This window comes from Lethenteron reissneri, chromosome 43, assembly GCF_015708825.2.
Source record: "Lethenteron reissneri isolate LAM-NWPU_2019-01 chromosome 43, ASM1570882v1, whole genome shotgun sequence".
In the NCBI taxonomy this organism is placed as follows: Eukaryota; Metazoa; Chordata; class Hyperoartia; order Petromyzontiformes; family Petromyzontidae; genus Lethenteron; species Lethenteron reissneri.
Window position 1 is genome coordinate 11941206 of NC_083821.1, and position 20556 is coordinate 11961761.

At 48.9% G+C, this 20556-nt stretch overlaps 1 protein-coding gene across 3 annotated transcripts in view; it reads right to left on the reverse strand.

The window, feature by feature from the left end:
• The window catches only part of LOC133353284 (collagen alpha-1(XIV) chain-like), a 283983-nt gene that overhangs the window by 183435 nt on the left and 79992 nt on the right, over positions 1-20556 (reverse strand). For all 3 annotated transcript variants that reach the window (XM_061569396.1, XM_061569397.1, XM_061569398.1), the window contains one exon: positions 4769-5062. In XM_061569396.1, the coding sequence (XP_061425380.1) occupies positions 4769-5062 (294 nt within the window). The remainder of the gene's footprint in view (positions 1-4768; positions 5063-20556) is intronic.

A 20556-nucleotide genomic window follows, 5' to 3' on the forward strand; every position in this document is an offset into this window, starting at 1 on the left:
CAACAACACACTCACTCACTCACCCACCCTGCAGATCACAACAACACACTCACTCACCCTGCAGATCACAACAACACACTCACTCACTCACCCACCCTGCAGATCACAACAACACACTCACTCACTCACCCTGCAGATCACAACAACACACTCACTCACTCACCCACCCTGCAGATCACAACAACACACTCACTCACTCACCCACCCTGCAGATCACAACAACACACTCACTCACCCTGCAGATCACAACAACACACTCACTCACTCACCCTGCAGATCACAACAACACACTCACTCACCCACCCTGCAGATCACAACAACACACTCACTCACTCACCCACTCTGCAGATCACAACAACACACTCACTTACCCTGCAGATCACAACAACACACTCACTCACTCTGCAGATCACAACAACACACTCACTCACCCTGCAGATCACAACAACACACTCACTCACTCACCCTGCAGATCACAACAACACACTCACTCACTCACCCACCTTGCAGATCACAACAACACACTCACTCACTCACCCACCCTGCAGATCACAACAACACACTCACTCACCCTGCAGATCACAACAACAAACTCACTCACTCACCCACCCTGCAGATCACAACAACACACTCACTCACTCACCCACTCTGCAGATCACAACAACACACTCACTTACCCTGCAGATCACAACAACACACTCACTCACTCTGCAGATCACAACAACACACTCACTCACCCTGCAGATCACAACAACACACTCACTCACTCACCCACTCTGCAGATCACAACAACACACTCACTCACCCACCCTGCAGATCACAACAACACACTCACTCACTCACCCACTATGCAGATCACAACAACACACTCACTCACTCTGCAGATCACAACAACACACTCACTCACTTACCCTGCAGATCACAACAACACACTCACTCACTCTGCAGATCACAACAACACACTCACTCACCCACCCTGCAGATCACAACAACACACTCACTCACTCTGCAGATCACAACAACACACTCACTCACTCTGCAGATCACAACAACACACTCACTCACTTACCCTGCAGATCACAACAACACACTCACTCACTCACCCTGCAGATCACAACAACACACTCACTCACTCACCCACTATGCAGATCACAACAACACACTCACTCACTTACCCTGCAGATCACAACAACACACTCACTCACTCTGCAGATCACAACAACACACTCACCCACCCTGCAGATCACAAAAACACACTCACTCACTCACCCTGCAGATCACAACAACACACTCACTCACTCTGCAGATCACAACAACACACTCACCCACTCTGCAGATCACAAAAACATACTCACTCACTCACCCTGCAGATCACAACAACATACTCACTCACTCACCCACTCTGCAGATCACAACAACACACTCACCCACTCTGCAGATCACAAAAACACACACACTCACTCACCCTGCAGATCACAACAACATACTCACTCACTCACCCACTCTGCAGATCACAACAACACACTCACTCACTCTGCAGATCACAACAACACACTCACTCACCCTGCAGATCACAACAACACACTCACTCACTCACCCTGCAGATCACAACAACATACTCACTCACTCACCCACTCTGCAGATCACAACAACACACTCACTCACTCACCCTGCAGATCACAACAACACAGTCACTCACTCACCCTGCAGATCACAACAACACACTCACTCACTCACCCACCCTGCAGATCACAACAACACACTCACACTCACCACACTGCAGATCACAACAACACACTCACTCACTCACTTACCCTGCAGATCACAACAACACACTCACACTCACCACACTGCAGATCACAACAACACACTCACTCACTCACCCTGCAGATCACAACAACATACTCACTCACCTACCCACTCTGCAGATCACAACAACACACTCACTCACCCTGCAGATCACAACAACACACTCACTCACCCACCCTGCAGATCACAACAACACACTCACTCACTCACCCTGCAGATCACAACAACACACTCACTCACCCACTCTGCAGATCACAACAACACACTCACTCACCCTGCAGATCACAACAACACACTCACTCACTCACCCTGCAGATCACAACAACACACTCACTCACCCTGCAGATCACAACAACACACTCACTCACTCACCCTGCAGATCACAACAACACACTCACTCACCCTGCAGATCACAACAACACACTCACTCACCCTGCAGATCACAACAACACACTCACTCACTCACCCTGCAGATCACAACAACACACTCACTCACTCACCCACTCTGCAGATCACTACAACACACTTACTCACCCTGCAGATCACAACAACATACTCACTCACTCACCCACTCTGCAGATCACAACAACACACTTACTCACCCTGCAGATCACAACAACACACTCACTCACTCACCCACCCTGCAGATCACAACAACATACTCACTCACTCACCCACTCTGCAGATCACAACAACACACTCACTCACCCTGCAGATCACAACAACACACTCACTCACCCTGCAGATCACAACAACACACTCACTCACCCTGCAGATCACAACAACACACTCACTCACCCACCCTGCAGATCACAACAACACACTCACTCACCCTGCAGATCACAACAACACACTCACTCACCCACCCTGCAGATCACAACAACACACTCACTCACTCACCCTGCAGATCACAACAACACACTCACTCACCCTGCAGATCACAACAACACACTCACTCACCCACCCTGCAGATCACAACAACACACTCACTCACTCACCCTGCAGATCACAACAACACACTCACTCACTCACCCACTCTGCAGATCACAACAACACACTCACTCACCCACTCTGCAGATCACAACAACACACTCACTCACTCACCCACCCTGCAGATCACAACAACACACTCACTCACCCACTCTGCAGATCACAACAACACACTCACTCACCCACTCTGCAGATCACAACAACACACTCACTCACTCACCCACTCTGCAGATCACAACAACACACTCACTCACCCACTCTGCAGATCACAACACACTCACTCACCCACTCTGCAGATCACAACAACACACTCACTCACTCACCCACTCTGCAGATCACAACAACACACTCACTCACCCACTCTGCAGATCACAACACACTCACTCACCCACTCTGCAGATCACAACAACACACTCACTCACTCACCCACTCTGCAGATCACAACAACACACTCACTCACTCACCCTGCAGATCACAACAACACACTCACTCACTCACCCTGCAGATCACAACAACACACTCACTCACCCTGCAGATCACAACAACATACTCACTCACCCACTCTGCAGATCACAACAACACACTCACTCACTTACCCTGCAGATCACAACAACACACTCACCCACCCTGCAGATCACAACAACATACTCACTCACTCACCCTGCAGATCACAACAACACACTCACTCACTTACCCTGCAGATCACAACAACACACTCACCACACTGCAGATCACAACAACACACTCACTCACCCACTCTGCAGATCACAACAACACACTCACACTCACCACACTGCAGATCACAACAACACACTCACTCACTCACCCTGAAGATCACAACAACACACTCACTCACCCTGCAGATCACAACAACACACTCACTCACTCACCCTGCAGATCACAACAACACACTCACCACACTGCAGATCACAACACACACTCACACACCCACTCTGCAGATCACAACAACACACTCACCCACTCTGCAGATCACAACAACACACTCACCCTGCAGATCACAACAACACACTCACTCACTCACCCTGCAGATCACAACACACACTCACACACCCTGCAGATCACAACAACACACTCACTCACTCACTCTGCAGATCACAACAAAACACTCACTCACCCTGCAGATCACAACAACACACTCACTCACCCTGCAGATCACAACACACACTCACACACCCACATTGCAGATCACAACAACACACTCACTCACCCTGCAGATCACAACAACACACTCACCCACCCTGCAGATCACAACAACACACTCACACACTCACTCACTCTGCAGATCACAACAAAACACCCACTCACACATGCACCCTGCAGATCACAACAACACATACTTCACTCACTTTTCCACTCCTTAGGTCACAACAACACTCACTCACTCACCCACCCTGCAGATCACAACACTTCTCTTTCTGCTTCTTCCCTCACACTGCTCCACTTTGGAATCCCCCCCCCCAATCTTCTCTTGTCTCAAAGCCCTCATAATAACATTGCTCAGTTTATGCAACGAGTTGACACTTTATCGATTACAACGTCGGAGAGTGCTATTTGTTGCTGGCCACTTGGCATTTTGGGCCTTTGAGCGCCCGCGCTCAGTAACGGTGGAATAACACCAACAATGTAATTGTGATGTACAGGACGTGCTGCCCTCTCACAGGGCAGGATTCAGTTCACAGGCAGCAGCCGCAGCAGCAGCACCAGCAGCAGCCCAGCACCAGCAGCAGCAGGGTGGCAGCCTGTGCACGTGCCTCACGGCAAGAAGCGTGTGGGTTCTGTTCTCAACTCGGGCACCTTCCTGCGTGGAGTTTCTCTGGCTTCTCTGGATTCCATGGCTGAAAAAACGAGACCATGTAATGGGCATTGGCCAAGACATCCCAACGTCATGCCCTACAGCGAAAACTTGGCAGGACCCTCCTCCAAAAAAATATAGTCTTGAGGGGTTCACCTTCGAGGGTCGTCTCCTCCCCCGTGAGCGGCTGGCTCTCGCCCTCCGCGTACAGCGCGAACACGCGGACGCTGTAGGTGGTGTCGGGCGCCAGCCCCACGAGCTGCGCGCTGCTGTCGTTCCCGGCGACGGTCACAGACCCCGGGGCGGCGGGAGTCGTGGCGGGGTCGGAGGTCAGCGCCGAGTACTCCACGCGGAAGCTACGCGCGTCCTCACGCGCGGCGTGCCACGACACGACAAAGCCTTGGGGCGTCACGTCCGACGTGGAGAGGTTTTGCGGAGGTAGCAGGGATCCTGGAGGGGACACACACGGACACACGCGTCGTTACTCCACGCTGTAAACAGCAGACCCCTCATAGCTGGAAAGGATAGGGCAGATGCATTTCTGTGGTCCTCAATGATTGATGAAACAAGAAATGCCTCTCTTTTATACGAATTCAATGAATAAGTCTGTGTCCACATTAGTTAGCAAAGGAAATGACTTCAGTTGCCATCGATTGGATTCAATGTTCTGGTTGAATTTTCTGCGTTCACAGTCAGTGGTTGGCTACTGTGTGGCCCCACATAAAGACCCACAAAATCACATAGACACCCGCAAACTCGCGCATGGTTCTCAATGGGGTTCACTACCGTGTGGGCGATGATCTGGCCAGTGTTTCTGCAATCACATGTGGAGTCAGTTGCACATGCAAACAGGTTTTATTTGAGTTTCCACTTTGTAACGGTCGTAGTGGGTGGAGCTGTCTTGAGATGTGTGGATTCACTTTACTGCAGACCACTGTTTTCAAGGTTGAGATGAAACAATAAAAAATGCATATAAATAGACAGCGGTGGGTCCGTTTCATCACCAAAACAACAACGGGTCATTTAAACCTATTAGGCAATGGATCTTCGATTTCACCATCAGTGCCTGTTGAAAGAGCGCAAACCTTTGGCTGGACTTGACCTCTCTGGGTATCACCAGCAGGGTGTGGCCCGGGTTAAAATTAACGCCACACCTGCCGGGTGTGCCCAGCGCCAGCGGCCGAGAGCTAACCGACGAACGTTGCATGGCCACTGGCGAAAGAAGCGCTCATCGCTCGTTCCTCATCGCGCAATGCGCAAGGCACCGTCGCGTGTAACCACAGCGTCGTCGAGGAACGACGCACCCTTCCAGTGCATCTCCCCCCCCCCCCCCCCCATGTAACAACTGCAGGCAGCTCTTGACGCGTACGACTCTGGAATGCGACTCCTCGCGTCGGCTTCCTACCGCGTGGCGAGTGGTATTTTGCAGAGCACGTCAATCAACTGGGAGCAAAGCAATGGGGTCTCTCAAAATGAAAGAACCAATCGTTCACGTTCACTCGGACGCTATATCGTGATGTCCCACACGGAACGTGCCAGGTCTCGTCAGATCTCGAAAGCGAAGCCGGGTCAAGCACGGAGAGAGTGTGAATGAGCGACCGCTGTGCGTAACAGGTATTATAGGCTGTGGGGCTACTTGGAGGGCAGCATTGTTGTTCTGTGTGTCTATGCTCCCTCCATCTTCACCAACCCGCACCGACCAGCGTGGTGAAGTATGGTCACATAGCCGGCATGGCTCGCACAACATTGGGAGGCCATCATTCAGCAGTGGAATGGTACAGGACTCTCCATGTACCACGTGTTGATTTCAACACCGTTGAATACAGCCCCGCGGTGACCCGTAGCCAGGAGTGCCCAGGCGACTAGTGACCTCAATGAACTCCACTTGCGCACGGCCCAGGGCATTGCAGGCCAGCATGTGGCACAAAGCATCGTGCAAAAGCCGTTCCGGAAGAGACTGTTCCCGAGCGAATACCCCGGCGCGGCACAGCACATGGCTGTGCGCAGCGCCACGAGCACGAGGACCAAGCAAAAGCAGCGCACGGGGAAGATCGAATCTCTCCGTGCCATATCCCGCTTGGGGTACGTAGAGCGCTGACGCGGCAGTTAGCAGTCCGCCCCGGGAACCCGGCGAGAGATCGTTGAAGCAGTTCAGCGTTACCCCCTTTTACCAGTCCCGCTAATCGTCAACAAGGAACCGATTATTCTTTGGTTCTTTCGGTAAAGTCACGTATAAAGAAAAAATTATAAATTAAATAATAACATACGACGTTTCGATTGCAACACAAAACGTCGTATGTTATTATTTAATTTATTATTTTTTCTTTATACGTGACTTTACCGAAAGAACCAAAGAATAATTCCTGCAGTCATGAAAGCTCCAAAGTTAAGAAGGAACCGATTCCCCGTGGACGACCCTGCAATCCACCTGCCAGGGTTCCGAACCGGCCAAGCCTTCCTGTTTCCAGCAAGGTCTGCACCGGTGTGGCTTTACGCACCATGCCGGACTGTAGCCGTCGCGCAAGACGGACGATGTCGCTAACCATGCCTCATGGCAGTCATAGGACGACGTCTCTTTCTGCGAATAATGAAGCTGCTTCCCGACTCAGTGCACATGTACATACTAAATAAATATAAATAAAGACATGCCCCGCACCGACCGTCGTGGTTAAGAATGGTCAAACAACACCCTTGACCGACACAATGCAGCGGAGTGCTTCACTGAGAAGTGGGTTGATGAAGGAATGCACATTATTATTATTTAAATATCTGACTTTGCAAACAAACAACCTAAGAATAATGGTGTTTTATTACATTCCGCCAGAATATGACTTTCACTTAAAATAGTTATTTCAGTGGGGATGATCACAAACCTGGCTCCCAGATCACATTCAGACATCCCTGAGTCACACACGGGGCATGTTTCACATTCACGAACTTGTTTTCCACATTCCAATAATTCGTAGGTAATCGCGGTGGTCAGCGCATTCCTTGACAATATATTATTCCTACTTTTCGGTCATAATAACACGCTGGGCGCATTGCCAAGCAAACAAGAGAGAGAGAGAGAGGACAGAGCTAATGACAGGTAATACAAGACGGTTAACATCAACAAACCCCATTCGAGAGGGAGGAGAATTCAGACGGATTCGCGTCTCTAAAGACACGGAACGACAGGCAGGATGGGGGGCACTGCAAACAGTGGGACGCCGTAACGAGCGTCGTCATTTGATTTGGAGCTTTCGAGACTGCAGGTTCTTTCGGTAAAGTGAGGTAGAAAGAATAAATAAATTTAATAATAGAATACGACGTTTCGATTGCAACACAAGCAATCATCATCATGTACAAATGAAAGAGAAAACAAACCTATTAAACTTAGAAATATAATGCAATACAACAGAGAGAGTCGGCGAACATAACAGTCAACACCCTACCTGGTTGATTACGTTCTTCCAAAGATTGTTTTTCTCAGATGAGAATGATGCTCCAGAATCACAGATATTAGAGCAAGTAGCCACTGCCCTGAGCAATAGAAAACAATGGAAAGCTCCGTAACCAGATGGAATTACTGCGCTCAACATCAATGAAGTGGAACCAGCTGTTAAAACACAATGATCTAACCTGTTCCCAAATATTTAAACACAAGTGAAATACCGAAATCCATTCAAAAGGAGAAACAATGCAAATTTCAATAATTACAGTGCCATTAGCCTCCTGTCACGCGCGTGCAAGAGAATCATGAGAATCATCGGGGCCACCCAAACGACCGTGACGAGTGCAACTGGATTAGGAGAGCTTTCTACAGCACCGACCACACACACCACACTGCTAATCAGATCCACGCGAGACATCAACCCGGACTGCGAGGGATCGCAAAGACGCGGGCAGGACTTCAGCCAGCAGAGGATAGACACCGGGTTGACGAAGAAGATGACGATGATGGCGATGGTACACAAAAATGAACAAAGGCGAGTCCGATACAAAACTTTATCAACGAGCTCTGATCTCGGCTGGAACAAAAACAAAAATACCAGGCTGGTAGCAACTCGTCTCCCTCGTGATGTGATGAATGGTCATGGCCCAGGCGTTCTATTCGATTCCAAACCCAATTCCCATTGTGGCGTTCTGGAGCGCGAACTACCCTCTAGTGGCTGCTGGGTTTACGTGGACGATGACAACACGGCACAGGTTTATTGAAAATCATCGATGCGTACAGGCGCGATTCGACCCTTGGAATCAAGGTCAATCACTGACCGGACAAGCCGCTACTTACGTACAATACTCACGGTGGGGGTGTCACGTGAACATAACGGGTCGAGAACCAGTTGTTTGACAAAGGCGGCCACGAGATTGAATGCGCAATGGCTTTGACAAGATTACTTAATAGGGATAACACACACGGCAGCAATCATCGCCACCTACTGGCAGACTAATGCCGGTTTGCTGACCAGGTGCCAAGTCGCCTTGTTCCCACAGAGACAGCTGCCATTGGGGGTGCCCTTTGAATGTGTTGAAATGAGATGCGATGTGAAGCGCTGAGATGCGATGCGAAGCGCTGAGATGCGCTGGCATAGACAGCATCGCGATATCGAAAACAGCATTGTCATCATCATTGTTGATTCTCAAGATAAATAATTACATTGCTGCTAGGAACTTCACTTTGAAAGCCAGTTTGTGCCACTCGACCGGTGAAAGAAAACTCATCTCACACTGACGTACAACGCACATGGAGGAGCCCAGTTGCCTGCTAATCGCTCACACTCACACAATGCATATTCAGTTTAACTTTGGGGCTTTCGCGGTCAGTATTATCCATAAGAGGTTTTTGGGTTAGATCGCGTAAATGTAAATGTGTCGTTAAATCCGCCACTACCCACACAGCCAATTAGTAAGGATTTTCACGCGAACAATACAAGCCAATTAGTTACTAGTTCGGCACACCGGTGTGTTGGAGCGTAAACTCGCAAAATTTACAATGGTCATTGTTGTTACAATTACAATTGTACATGTAATGCATATTGAGGTGTGTGAACTGTTTGAGGGGTGATTAAGCCACATAGGACACTGCCACAACGGTGCAATGGTGAGCACACTGCACTTGCTCATCCAGAGATCGCCGGTTCAACCTCCCGGTGTGGCAGTTGAGTCACCGTGGCAAGTTCTAAATCCCCCCCTCCCCCACCACTCACGTCTTCTGGTCACCCAGCAGTGTAAATGGGTTGACTGCAGTTTATTGATTGGCAGGTCGCATGCGGTGCTGTGGAAGTGCGGCTACTTCCACCTCTTCCAAGATGCCTGGCCGGTGTGGAAGAGTACGCCCAGAAACACTCTCTAGAGGGACTCTCTAGAGCTGCGTTTCGGGAAGGCCCCTTTGTCCGCTGCGCATTTACCTTTACCCTAGCCACACGTAGCAATGAATTAGCCACGTGCTCGTAGAAGGCACCTGCAGAAGAGCACGCACTGCTGTGGCCACCACCTAGACTCAATGGGAACACAATGGCCAGGCCACACAGGCTCGCAGCAGGAACCACGCGGACGTGGGCACCCGGCAGCCCGACGCGCGTGCATGAAGGGCCATATTCATGACCCATTAGGGGTAGAAATCATCCGCGGTGTTGCGTAATTGCGCGCTTATGACCGAAATCACAGCCCGCGTTCATCATCGCCGCTCATAAAAAAATCCTTAATTTGCCGGAATGTAAAAACAACCGAAATGACGCGGTGACAGATGAAGTGGCCAGCGATGAAAAGCGTGCATTCCTGAAATTCCTCTCGGCCTTAAGCTTCACCTTAGAGGAAAAATTACACACTCCCGTGACAGCCCAAGGTGGTCAAGCTCACTGACAGCACAGCGCTCCATCCATCACTAGAATAACATTTATAGAAGTAGAAGCGACCGCTGAGTGCTAGAACACATTGTGAAGGAGAAGGGGGGGGGGGCGGCAGTGCCCGCACAGCCCACGCACTTGCGATGGCCGACCACTAAGTGGAGGCTGCTGCGGCAGCGATAGCTACCGTGAAATATGTGGCTTTCTTTTTTTTACAGGGAGGCACGAAACAAAAAAAAGGATCAATTGGCGGTGCTTAACGCCACTGCGCCAGCGCGGTTAAGGTGTCCGGAACGTGCCGCTGCCGGAGCCAAGTTAAATCATCAGCAATTGCCCACGAAAATCCCCGTGACACAGTATCTGCAATAATAAACATTAGGGTATCATTGAGCCTCTAGCCTCTTTCAGCATGGTTGAATTTTCATGCTTCATGTGAAACGAGGAAAAAATAAGCTCAACCTTTTATTCCACAAACACCAGGTGAGGAATATCCAAGAGAAGCAAGCAAATGAGGAGGGATGGGTTTCGTTATGCGGCGCACAGAACTGGACAGGGGTGGCCCGAGTTTGTTGATCAAGTCAACGTGTGCCTCTTCAGCCCTGGATATGTGTAATAAAGGACTCCGTCACACGATGTTGATCTCCGTCGGTCCTTTATTTGTGTTCGTCTTCCGCTCATCCCGCTGGCCTCCTCCTCGGCCCAGCGTCGTCTCTCCTTGCGCCCCGCGCACTCTGCAGCTACCCTGCTGCTCCCTATGCAGCCCCACTGCTGCTCCGCTATGCAGCTACTCTGCTGCCTGTGCAACCTCGCACCCTCTGCTAGCCTCCGCTAGCTCTGCAGCTACTCGGCTGCTCCGTGCAACCTCGCACGCCCTGTGCTAGCCTCTGCTAGCTCTGCAGCTACTCTGCTGCTCAGTGCAACCTCGCACCCTCTGCTAGCCTCCGCTAGTTCTTCAGCTACTAGGCTGCTCCGTGCAACCTCACACGCCCTGTGCTAGCCTCCGCTAGCTCTGCAGCTACTCGGCTGCTCCGTGCAACCCCTGCACGCCCTGTGCGCCCCGCGCACTCTGCTCTCTCCTCACCCCGCTGGCTGGCGCCGTCCGATGAGCCCCTCAGCCACCAGGCTGAGGCACGGCGGCCACCCAACGTGGTCTCCCTCTTCAATCCCTCGACTGCCCCTGATGTCTTCCGGTCTCCTTCCTATAACCCCTCGCCCACGTGACCCTGACTCCTCCCTCTCCCACGTGACCCTGACTCCTCCCTCGCGGATCGTCACATCCGGCCTGGCCAATTACGCTCGCATTACATATGGATAGAGTTCAAGTATCAGTTCATCATCACCAGTCATCATCTATCGATTGTTGGATGAAAGCATCCACCAAGCAGTCACCGTTTGTCATGATCCTGCGAGGTGATACAGAAGTCTACCCAGCACCCATGCACGAGCTGATTTCATCGCTCCATCTCCCCGCTCTACGTGTCTCAGGCTGCCACTGCACAGTTGTGAAGCCTCGACTCCACCGTTGAGCAGAGTCAACGGAAGTCAGCGCATTCAACAACTCTCTAACCGTTTTGCGTTATATTAACATGGTGTTGAATGTGATCAAGATTAGTAATTTGTTACCTGTGATAAGGATTTTTTTTGTTTTACAAAGTTCATAGATTGTTTTTTTCCCAACATTCTACTCACGTGCATTTAATTACTTTCTCAAACTAAATAATCACAGAACACTTCAATCATGTATAATTAGGAAAGTGTCATGGTTGCTTTAGGCCCACACTTTCCTCACCACAAATATGCCAGGACTGACGCCCTTAAACATGCGGTCTTCAGATTAGCCAGAGACCACATTAGTGACCTCGCCTGCCAGCGACAGCACTTCACTCACCATGAACAGCGTTTACTGTCGCCCTGAAGCAGTGCCAAGCCTGACTCTGCTGATGACACAATGAATGTCAAAACCGCTGCAGAGTTTTCTCGTATTAAACTTATGTTACTGATAAAAACAACATCGCTTCTAGAAGGCCATGTGCCTGATAAGATGTGCAAAGAATAAATAATATATTTTTCATGTGGAGGCAAATTGTTTGCTTGTTTATTTTGTCCCCACAGCGATCAGGAAGGGCTGGTCCACATGCAGCCCCTGGGATGCAATTATGGCTCAACTGCACTGATGATCCTTAACAAGGAAGAAACCATGATACACTTGTTTCATTGTTCTCCTGTTATCGAAATGCAAAATGGTCAGAATTTTTACTTTGAAGTTGATGGTCTGAACAAGGCTGCATGCACACCCCCAATGCGGTGATGTCATGTGACACCCAGTCATTATGGGAGGACAGATTTTATGATCATGATGGCTATCGATGGCAGAGAACACGCGTTGCATCTGCGGTGCAGTGCGGACGATGCCTCTCCCAGCAGCGTCGTCTGCTAGAGGAGCCATGTGCACAGCTGATGATTTTGAGCACCATCACTGCCTTGCACAGGGGGGGAGCCTGTGCCCGCCATAGACGGTTTATCAATGATCCAACCGGGTTGGTTTGATGGACACAAATTCATGAATCGCACTGTTGCTTGTCTGGAGGCTCTAAGTGCATCGAATATATCATAAAAAAGTTCACTTTAGCTCTAGATAAAAAAAAAACTCCATCTGTAGCTCGCTCTGGGATGCGGAGATTGCTGTGAGGATTGTGGGTAGGGGAAGCAAGGTGGCAGGGGCCGGGCACTTTGCATCACATTCTGTGACCCTAAGAGGAATTGTGAATTATTAAGGTTAACTGAGTGACATGTGGATGGTGGCATGGATGTAGACAACTGAATGGATCGCAGAGAAGCCTGTTTCCGCTGCCGCTGCTCTAACAGCAAAGAGCAGGAGTAATAATATCTGCGTAAAGTCACACAACACCTCATCTTACCCAAAGCGCTTTATTTGATGGTCCTTTGTCTGTTATCATCGTTACGACGATGTTCTGGGATACCGTTAACCAAGTTCAAGAGCCATTGCACTCAAACCAGATCTGCCGATGCAAGACACCCACGTGGAAGAAGTGTCGATGTTAAATCGTCTCCACAAACGCGTTTGGGGTGGCTAAAGCGGCCATGAAGGTAACCCAAGAAGCAGCCCCAGGACTTTGCGAAATGTGGCCCAGTCGATCTTTGTAGTTGCCGGCATGCACAAGCAAAGCATTGTAGCCGCCCGGTGATTCCATTCCGGCTACGCCATCACGAGTTGAGCTTTTTGGAAAACACGCGTTTGTGCACCACTGCCAATACAGCAAGCATCACCAAGCGCGTTGTCTTCAACAGCTTTACCTCTGTAGTGACATAGAACGGTCACTACTGTGTCGGCCCGTACGAGGGCTGGGGGCCCCAAGGGGGTGCCTGGGGGGTCACGTGGTGGAGGGATCCGGACCTTCCCAGAGGTGGGGGAAGGGAGGCGTGGCCTGGGAAGGGAGGCGTGGCCTGGACAGAGCCAGCCACGCCTGGGCGGAGCCGGCCATGCCTGGGCGGAGCCGGCCACGCCAAAGCAGATATAAGCGTGGTGTGAACGCAGAGCGAGGCTGTTGTACTGTACTCCAAAGTGAAGACATCATCGGTCGTCAAGTCCCGAGTCGTCGTCCTGGGCCAGGCAAGCCATTGCCTGGTCCAGTCTGTGTCGCGTTCCAGAGTGTTAGTGAGTTGAGGAAGGTGGTCATCACCTCATGTACAGTGTTATATTACTTACCGTTTAATAAATAGTGTTGCCTCCAAGCTGCGTGTGTGTGCACCTAATTCGAACCCACTACACCTCTCTTGTTAGAACGTTTACGTCCTTGACACATGCATTGTGACCGAGTCCGTGGTGTCGGGTAACACTCTTAAAAGGAAACAATGCAACACCTCAACTCTTGCTCGTTTGATGAGACTGGGAGTACAGCCCCTTTGCAGAATCGGAGTCAGAATTGTGATTTTATCCTGGAGGAATCCGATGAGCTATCAAGCTCTTTTTCAAAGATGTCCAGGAGGGGCAGGTAAGAGCGTCACAACAACAAACAGGACAAAAACACGACGCAAGTGTAAAGTACAAGAAAGGTAAACAAATCACTCAATACACACGCAAATTAAACTAAACCATCCCCCTCCTACCAGACAAAGCCCACGGAGGTATTAACTTGTTTATCAGAAGTGATCTGGCCACAAATGACATTTAAAGCAGCAAAATAAGCGAAATAATCTCAAAAGGCACCACGACCAGACCAGCTACAGTAACATCCCCCAAGCATTCAAACCACAAGCAGAAACGTTTACACGAAGCACTCGGCGTTTGTGCATAATGTAAAAAAAAACATTACTGGCTTCCGAAGAACTGCAAAACGTGGTCCTATTGTCTTCGATCACCATCAAATAGATTTCAGCAAACGTGACCGACTGACGGGCAGCTGTGAGACAGACATATAGCTGTGGAATGGTCTTGCGCTTCGTTTAGGACTCTTCAGGACGGTATAGTCACCAATGTTCACTCCAGCAAAGTCTGCCTCTGGGAGTCCCCCACATCTACAATATCGGGCCCCCGTCAGCCGGGCTAATGCAAAACAAGCCCCTACAAAGTCAAAAAACTGTAGCACAAAACTTGCCGAGCTCGCTAACGCCAAGAACAAATTCCAAAGGCGGCAAGGTGATGTTATTGCAGGGACCTGAAGGAAAGCGAATAATACAAATATAATTTAATTATCACGGCTTTAACCAAGGCTTAGTGCACCACTGGGTATTTTATCTCTGAATACGACGGGGATTGTATAGAGGAAGTTACAGGTATGCTGACCCCCCCGCCCTCTCCAACGCTAATTCTGTATAATTAACAGATGAGGATCAGATGAAACAGTGTCTCCAGGAACTTCTTCAAATTTCAGAAACTACACCCATCTGAGCGCAATCATAACAACGGACTATGTATGCATGTTGAACTTATTTTGCGCCATACATAGCCAACCGTACTCATCGGAGGTGCGGCATCACTGACTCAGAGCTTAAATCCAAGCGGCAGTCCTGCGATATTTTCTAGAGTGTATGTATGTGTGTATTTATGTATGTGCGTGTGTCTGTGACTGTATATGTGTGTTTACGTGTAGGGAGTGGCAGTGGAGCGGTTAGTGCGCTGCACTAAGAACCAGGTGACCCGAGTTTGGCCTTCATAGGTGCCCGCTAACAGAGCCCCAACAGCCTGTTAAGGCTATATGGAGGATCTGTGTATCTGTGTGTTTATGTGGGAGAGTGGTAGTATAGCGGTTTGCGCACTGTGCTATGAACCCGATTCCCGCTCACGACCAACACCAGAAAATGTAAATCAGTTTTATTAATCAGCGGATTGTGTCGGTCACCGGAGTTATTAGATCCGACCAAAATGTCACCCTGCATGCTGGTGATGTGTGCAGCACAATCTGTGCGTGTGGAGTTACTCAAGGAGCACACCCATAAATACCCGGCATCATTAAACGACGGGAAAAAAAACGATCACAGAACTTAAACAATTCCAGAATACTTTTAACTATCAATGTTGTATAAGCAGCCTTATTTGGACGTCGAGTACCCATATGCTTTCCCACGCTGTGAATCATCGCAGCGGAATCGGCAAACAGAGCCCAAACACTCCCACCCGCTTCCCTACACCATGGCATACATCACATTAATCTCCCCGAAGATCAGAATACTAACAACTCCAATACAGTACGCTGTCTTTCTGACAGCTCTGTTTCTTCACCTGAGGACGTCGTGAAAATTGTATTTAATGATGTTTTATTTTTATTATTTTATTATTTCCCTTCTACGTGACTTTACCGAAAGAACCAAGAATATTAACTCCAATACAGGTTTGTGTTTACCTCGGAGCCATATCTAACAGACACGGTCGTTGCCGATAGACATCAGGCACTTCACCAGCATTGACTCAAGTCTGTTGATGAGATACTGAATGTCAAAACCGATCACGTGTTTGCTTTTCCTGAACCAATGCTGTTGAAATGAATCACCCCCAGAAGGTCGTGTTGCTGATGGGATGTGAACTTGCTTATTTTCAACGATGCTCATCTCGCTCCACACAGGGCACTCTCTCTCTCTAGCTCATCTCTCACACATCACGTGCCGTCCATCCTTCACCTTATGCTCATCATGGCACCCAAATAGATAATAATAACAATAATGACTTAAAGCTTTCGTGACTGTAAGGATTCATTCTCTTTGGGTTTTTCGTTAAAGTCACGTAGATAATTTAGACAAGACTCTCTTACAATTAACAGAAAAAATGTCTACATCTGATTGGGACCATGTAGATAACATGACAGCCTCTTCAGCCGCCTCGATGTCAGCTAAATGCAAAGATAACCTGATTTCCAAGTTCAGCCTCCTGGCTAAGAAGAAGCCAGAGCCACGTGTTAAAAAGTTAGACGTTGATAAGATTGTTATCAATCAGAGTAACAGCCCAATTTCCGACAGCCTAAAATCGGTACTAGCTAAAGGGTTGAATTTCGCAGTCACCCCTAAACACATGCCAGTTGATGATATCATTGCCCAGGTCGACGTAGCCCTTAAAGGTTTGGAACACATTCCTGCAGACGTGGCGAGATCGGAAATTGCTGCAATCCTAAAAAACGCTAAGAAACCATTAGCAACATCAGCGAGGATGAGCGCTTTGAGCTTGCTCAACTGAAAAAGAGAGATGACATAGTCATCCTCTCATCCGACAAGGGCAATGCTACTGTCATCATTGATAAAACCACATACAGTAATACAATTCAGGACCTACTTAATGATGGCGGCTATACCAAAATCAATAGAGATCCTACCAACCTCCTGGTTATGAAAACAAATAATATCATCACTGATTCGACATCTTTAATCAAACCAACCAAGCGGCTCTCTCTAAAACCCTCTGCTGCTAGACCACCCAGATTCTATGGCCTACCAAACATCCATAGAGAAGGTACACCACTCCGTCCTATCGTCTCCACCATTGACTCACCCCCCTACAAATTGGCCCGATTTCTGTCTGAGACCTTGCTTCCATTTGTAGAGATGTTACGTGGGGGGGGGGGGGGGGAACGGGCAGTTACACTGGGGTGTCTACATCCACGTCCGCAAACGGTTACCACCCTGGGGGGCTGTGTGGGGGGGGATGCTGGGATCCCACACAGCCCCGCCCCCCTCGAGGGCATGTTGGTATATAAGTCGGAGAGCGAGAGAGCTCGAGGCAGTCGTTGGGTACAGATCAAGATGAAGAGCCAGTGAAGACTGAAGGCCACAGCTAGCTAGACCTGGAACTCCCCTGACTCGCCGTCCTTGTAAGGGCCAAGCAGGGCAAGCCAGTGGTGCGACCTCAGAGCAAGCGAGGTCTGATGTCCTTGTAAGGGCCAGACTCGTGTGGCTGAGGGTCGGAACCTGCGCCAAAGCTGGGCCAGCTTAGCTAGCCTACATTGAGGAAGGTCTAGGATAGAGGGAAGTAATGAGTTACAGGGAGCGTTAGCTGGGGAACACTTCCTCTAAATAGACTGGGTGAAGAGGCCGATACCTCTTCGAGTGTTAGAGTCGTTACTCTGCTGTATTTAATTTATTTGTAATAAATACGTGTTGCCTCCATCAACTTCTCCTGCATCACATAAGCCCACACATTCACTGACAAGACCACCTCAGCTGTACTTAATTCAGCTCACTTGGTATCTCTAATTAAAGACATCTCACTATCTCCAGGTGATTTGCTTGTCAGTTTCGATGTAGCTTCTTTGTTTACCAAAATTACTGTGCCTGACACCATGGCAATCATTGAAGATTTGGTCCAACAAGGACTGAATGCTGAGGTACCGGCCCTGGTGAGACACTGCCTCACCAACACTTACTTCACCTGGAATGGTACATTCTACAAACAAGTTGAAGGTACCCCAATGGGTTCTCCCTTATCTCCAGTGGTAGCCAATGTTTTCATGGACATTTTATTTTAGACAGATGCCATCCAGGCATCCATCCCACATCCTTCCTTGTGGAAGAGATACATAGATGACATGTTTGTCATCTGGCCACATGGCCTGCCAGCTCTGAACCAATTCCTCAACCACATCAATTCCATACACCCAGCCATAAAATTCACCATGGAGGTGGAAAAGGATGGCAAGTTACCATTCTTGGATGTTTTAATCGAAAAAAGACCTGATGGTTCATTGGGACACTCTGTCTACAGGAAAGCCACCCACACGGATGCCTATCTAAAACCTGACTCCCACCATCCAGCCCAGAAAAATTCCCTCATCAAAACTCTACACCACAGGGGTCATAACTGGCTGTGATGCTTCCATTCTACCTGCCGATGTTAACAGTTATTTCCGATTCTGTGAGTTACATTACCTTGTTAAATGTCTTTATATTAACAGGCTAAATGTCTCACTAACATAGCCGCTGCTTCCATTTTCTTAATTGTGGCGGTGGCTCTCGTTGTTTAATCGGCTGAATGTGTCTCATTAACACAGCCGCTGCTGCGGGAGCCATCTCACATTGACATGCAAATCTCTAATCTCTAGCAATACAATGGCTTCTCCTACCTCAGCAGTTTGCCTGCTGTATTTTTTCACCTGAAGAGGATTGCTTGTGTTGCGATCGAAACGTCGTGATTTTTTTACGATTTTCTATCTACGTGACTTTACCGAAAGACCCAAAGAGTATAATAACAATAATACTAGTTATTTATATACCCAGGAAAGCCACACTGGGTATGAAAACTTGTTTTCAGGAAAATCCTACATTGGGATATTTGCCCAACACCAATGGCACTGTATATATTTTGTAGCTATAGTAGAAAATTGGCAAACCTGGAGGAACCCCATGCAGGGGGAGATCATACAACTCCCACACTGAGTCAGTAATCAAACTCAGGTTCTTCTTGCCGCGAGGCACAAGCACTCCCACTGCGCCACGCTGCCACCCTCTTCCTCCCCGCACTGCTGAAGAACAGCCCTAGACCTGCGCGTGCCGTGCGCTGCTATTTCGCTCATCCGCCCAAAGTGAGCTCGTACCGCAGTGGCGTAGCCAGCGAGCGTGCAGGCAGCGCGACCGCACCGGGGCCCGCTCGGGCGCCAGGCTACAAAGATTGAGTGACAGCACTCGAATTGTAAATGCTGTGGGTTTACTCTCCCAAACACCGGTGTACTAAACTAGTAACTAATTGCACGTTTTGTTTTACGTGACGAACCTTACTAATTGGCCGTGTCGGGTGGTGGTCATGGGGAGAAAGTGTTAGCCGATTTACGGGTCAAATTGGTGGCAAGATCATGGGTCAAATTGGTGGCAAGGTGGTGTAGTGGTCAAGATTTGTTTAAGCCACATATTGATTAAAACTGCCTCTCTGATAATGACTTAAGCTCCTAATATATATATACTTGTGCCATTCTTATCGCATAAAACTATCACGAAGAAGACATAATATTGCACAGTTGAGTATCGTCTGCAGTACGTTCATAGGAGGAGGCAATGTTACTAAGTGGATTTACTCAAGAACTAACTCTCCTGGTATACAGGAGGTCGTGGGTTCGATCTCGACCCTGACGCCTCTACGTTTAGAGTTTGCATTTTCTCCCCGTGGTCGTGTGTATTTTTCTCCGGGTCCTGCAGTTTTTTCCCTCCATATTATGAGACATGCGTATAGAGTATTTGGCTGCTATAAATTCCCACGTGATAAGCCACATCATTGGGCTATCATTTATGACCAGGTCGCTTCTGAAAATGAGCTATATTGCTCAACGGGCCTTACCTGGAAAAATAAAAAAATAGTTTAGTAAGTTTTAGTAGCATTACGGTAACTAGATTGCTGCATATAAGCCTTTACTTTGTCTGCTTGGCTTAAACTGGTCTTTAAGGTGGACTACACTAACCCTAATGTACGCACCACTTCACTTTTCATCTCTCCTGCCTCTACCGTCCTTAAGATCTGCATTTTCGTTTTCAAAGAGATAGATTTACGCTGCACATGTTGCCCAATAAGGCCACTAGCACTGGCTCCACTGGAGCTATGCACTTTTAAATTTAGACTGAAAACGAATTTCTTTAGAACTGCTTTTTGTGTTTAGTTTGTTGTCCTTCGCCCGCACCTCCGATCAG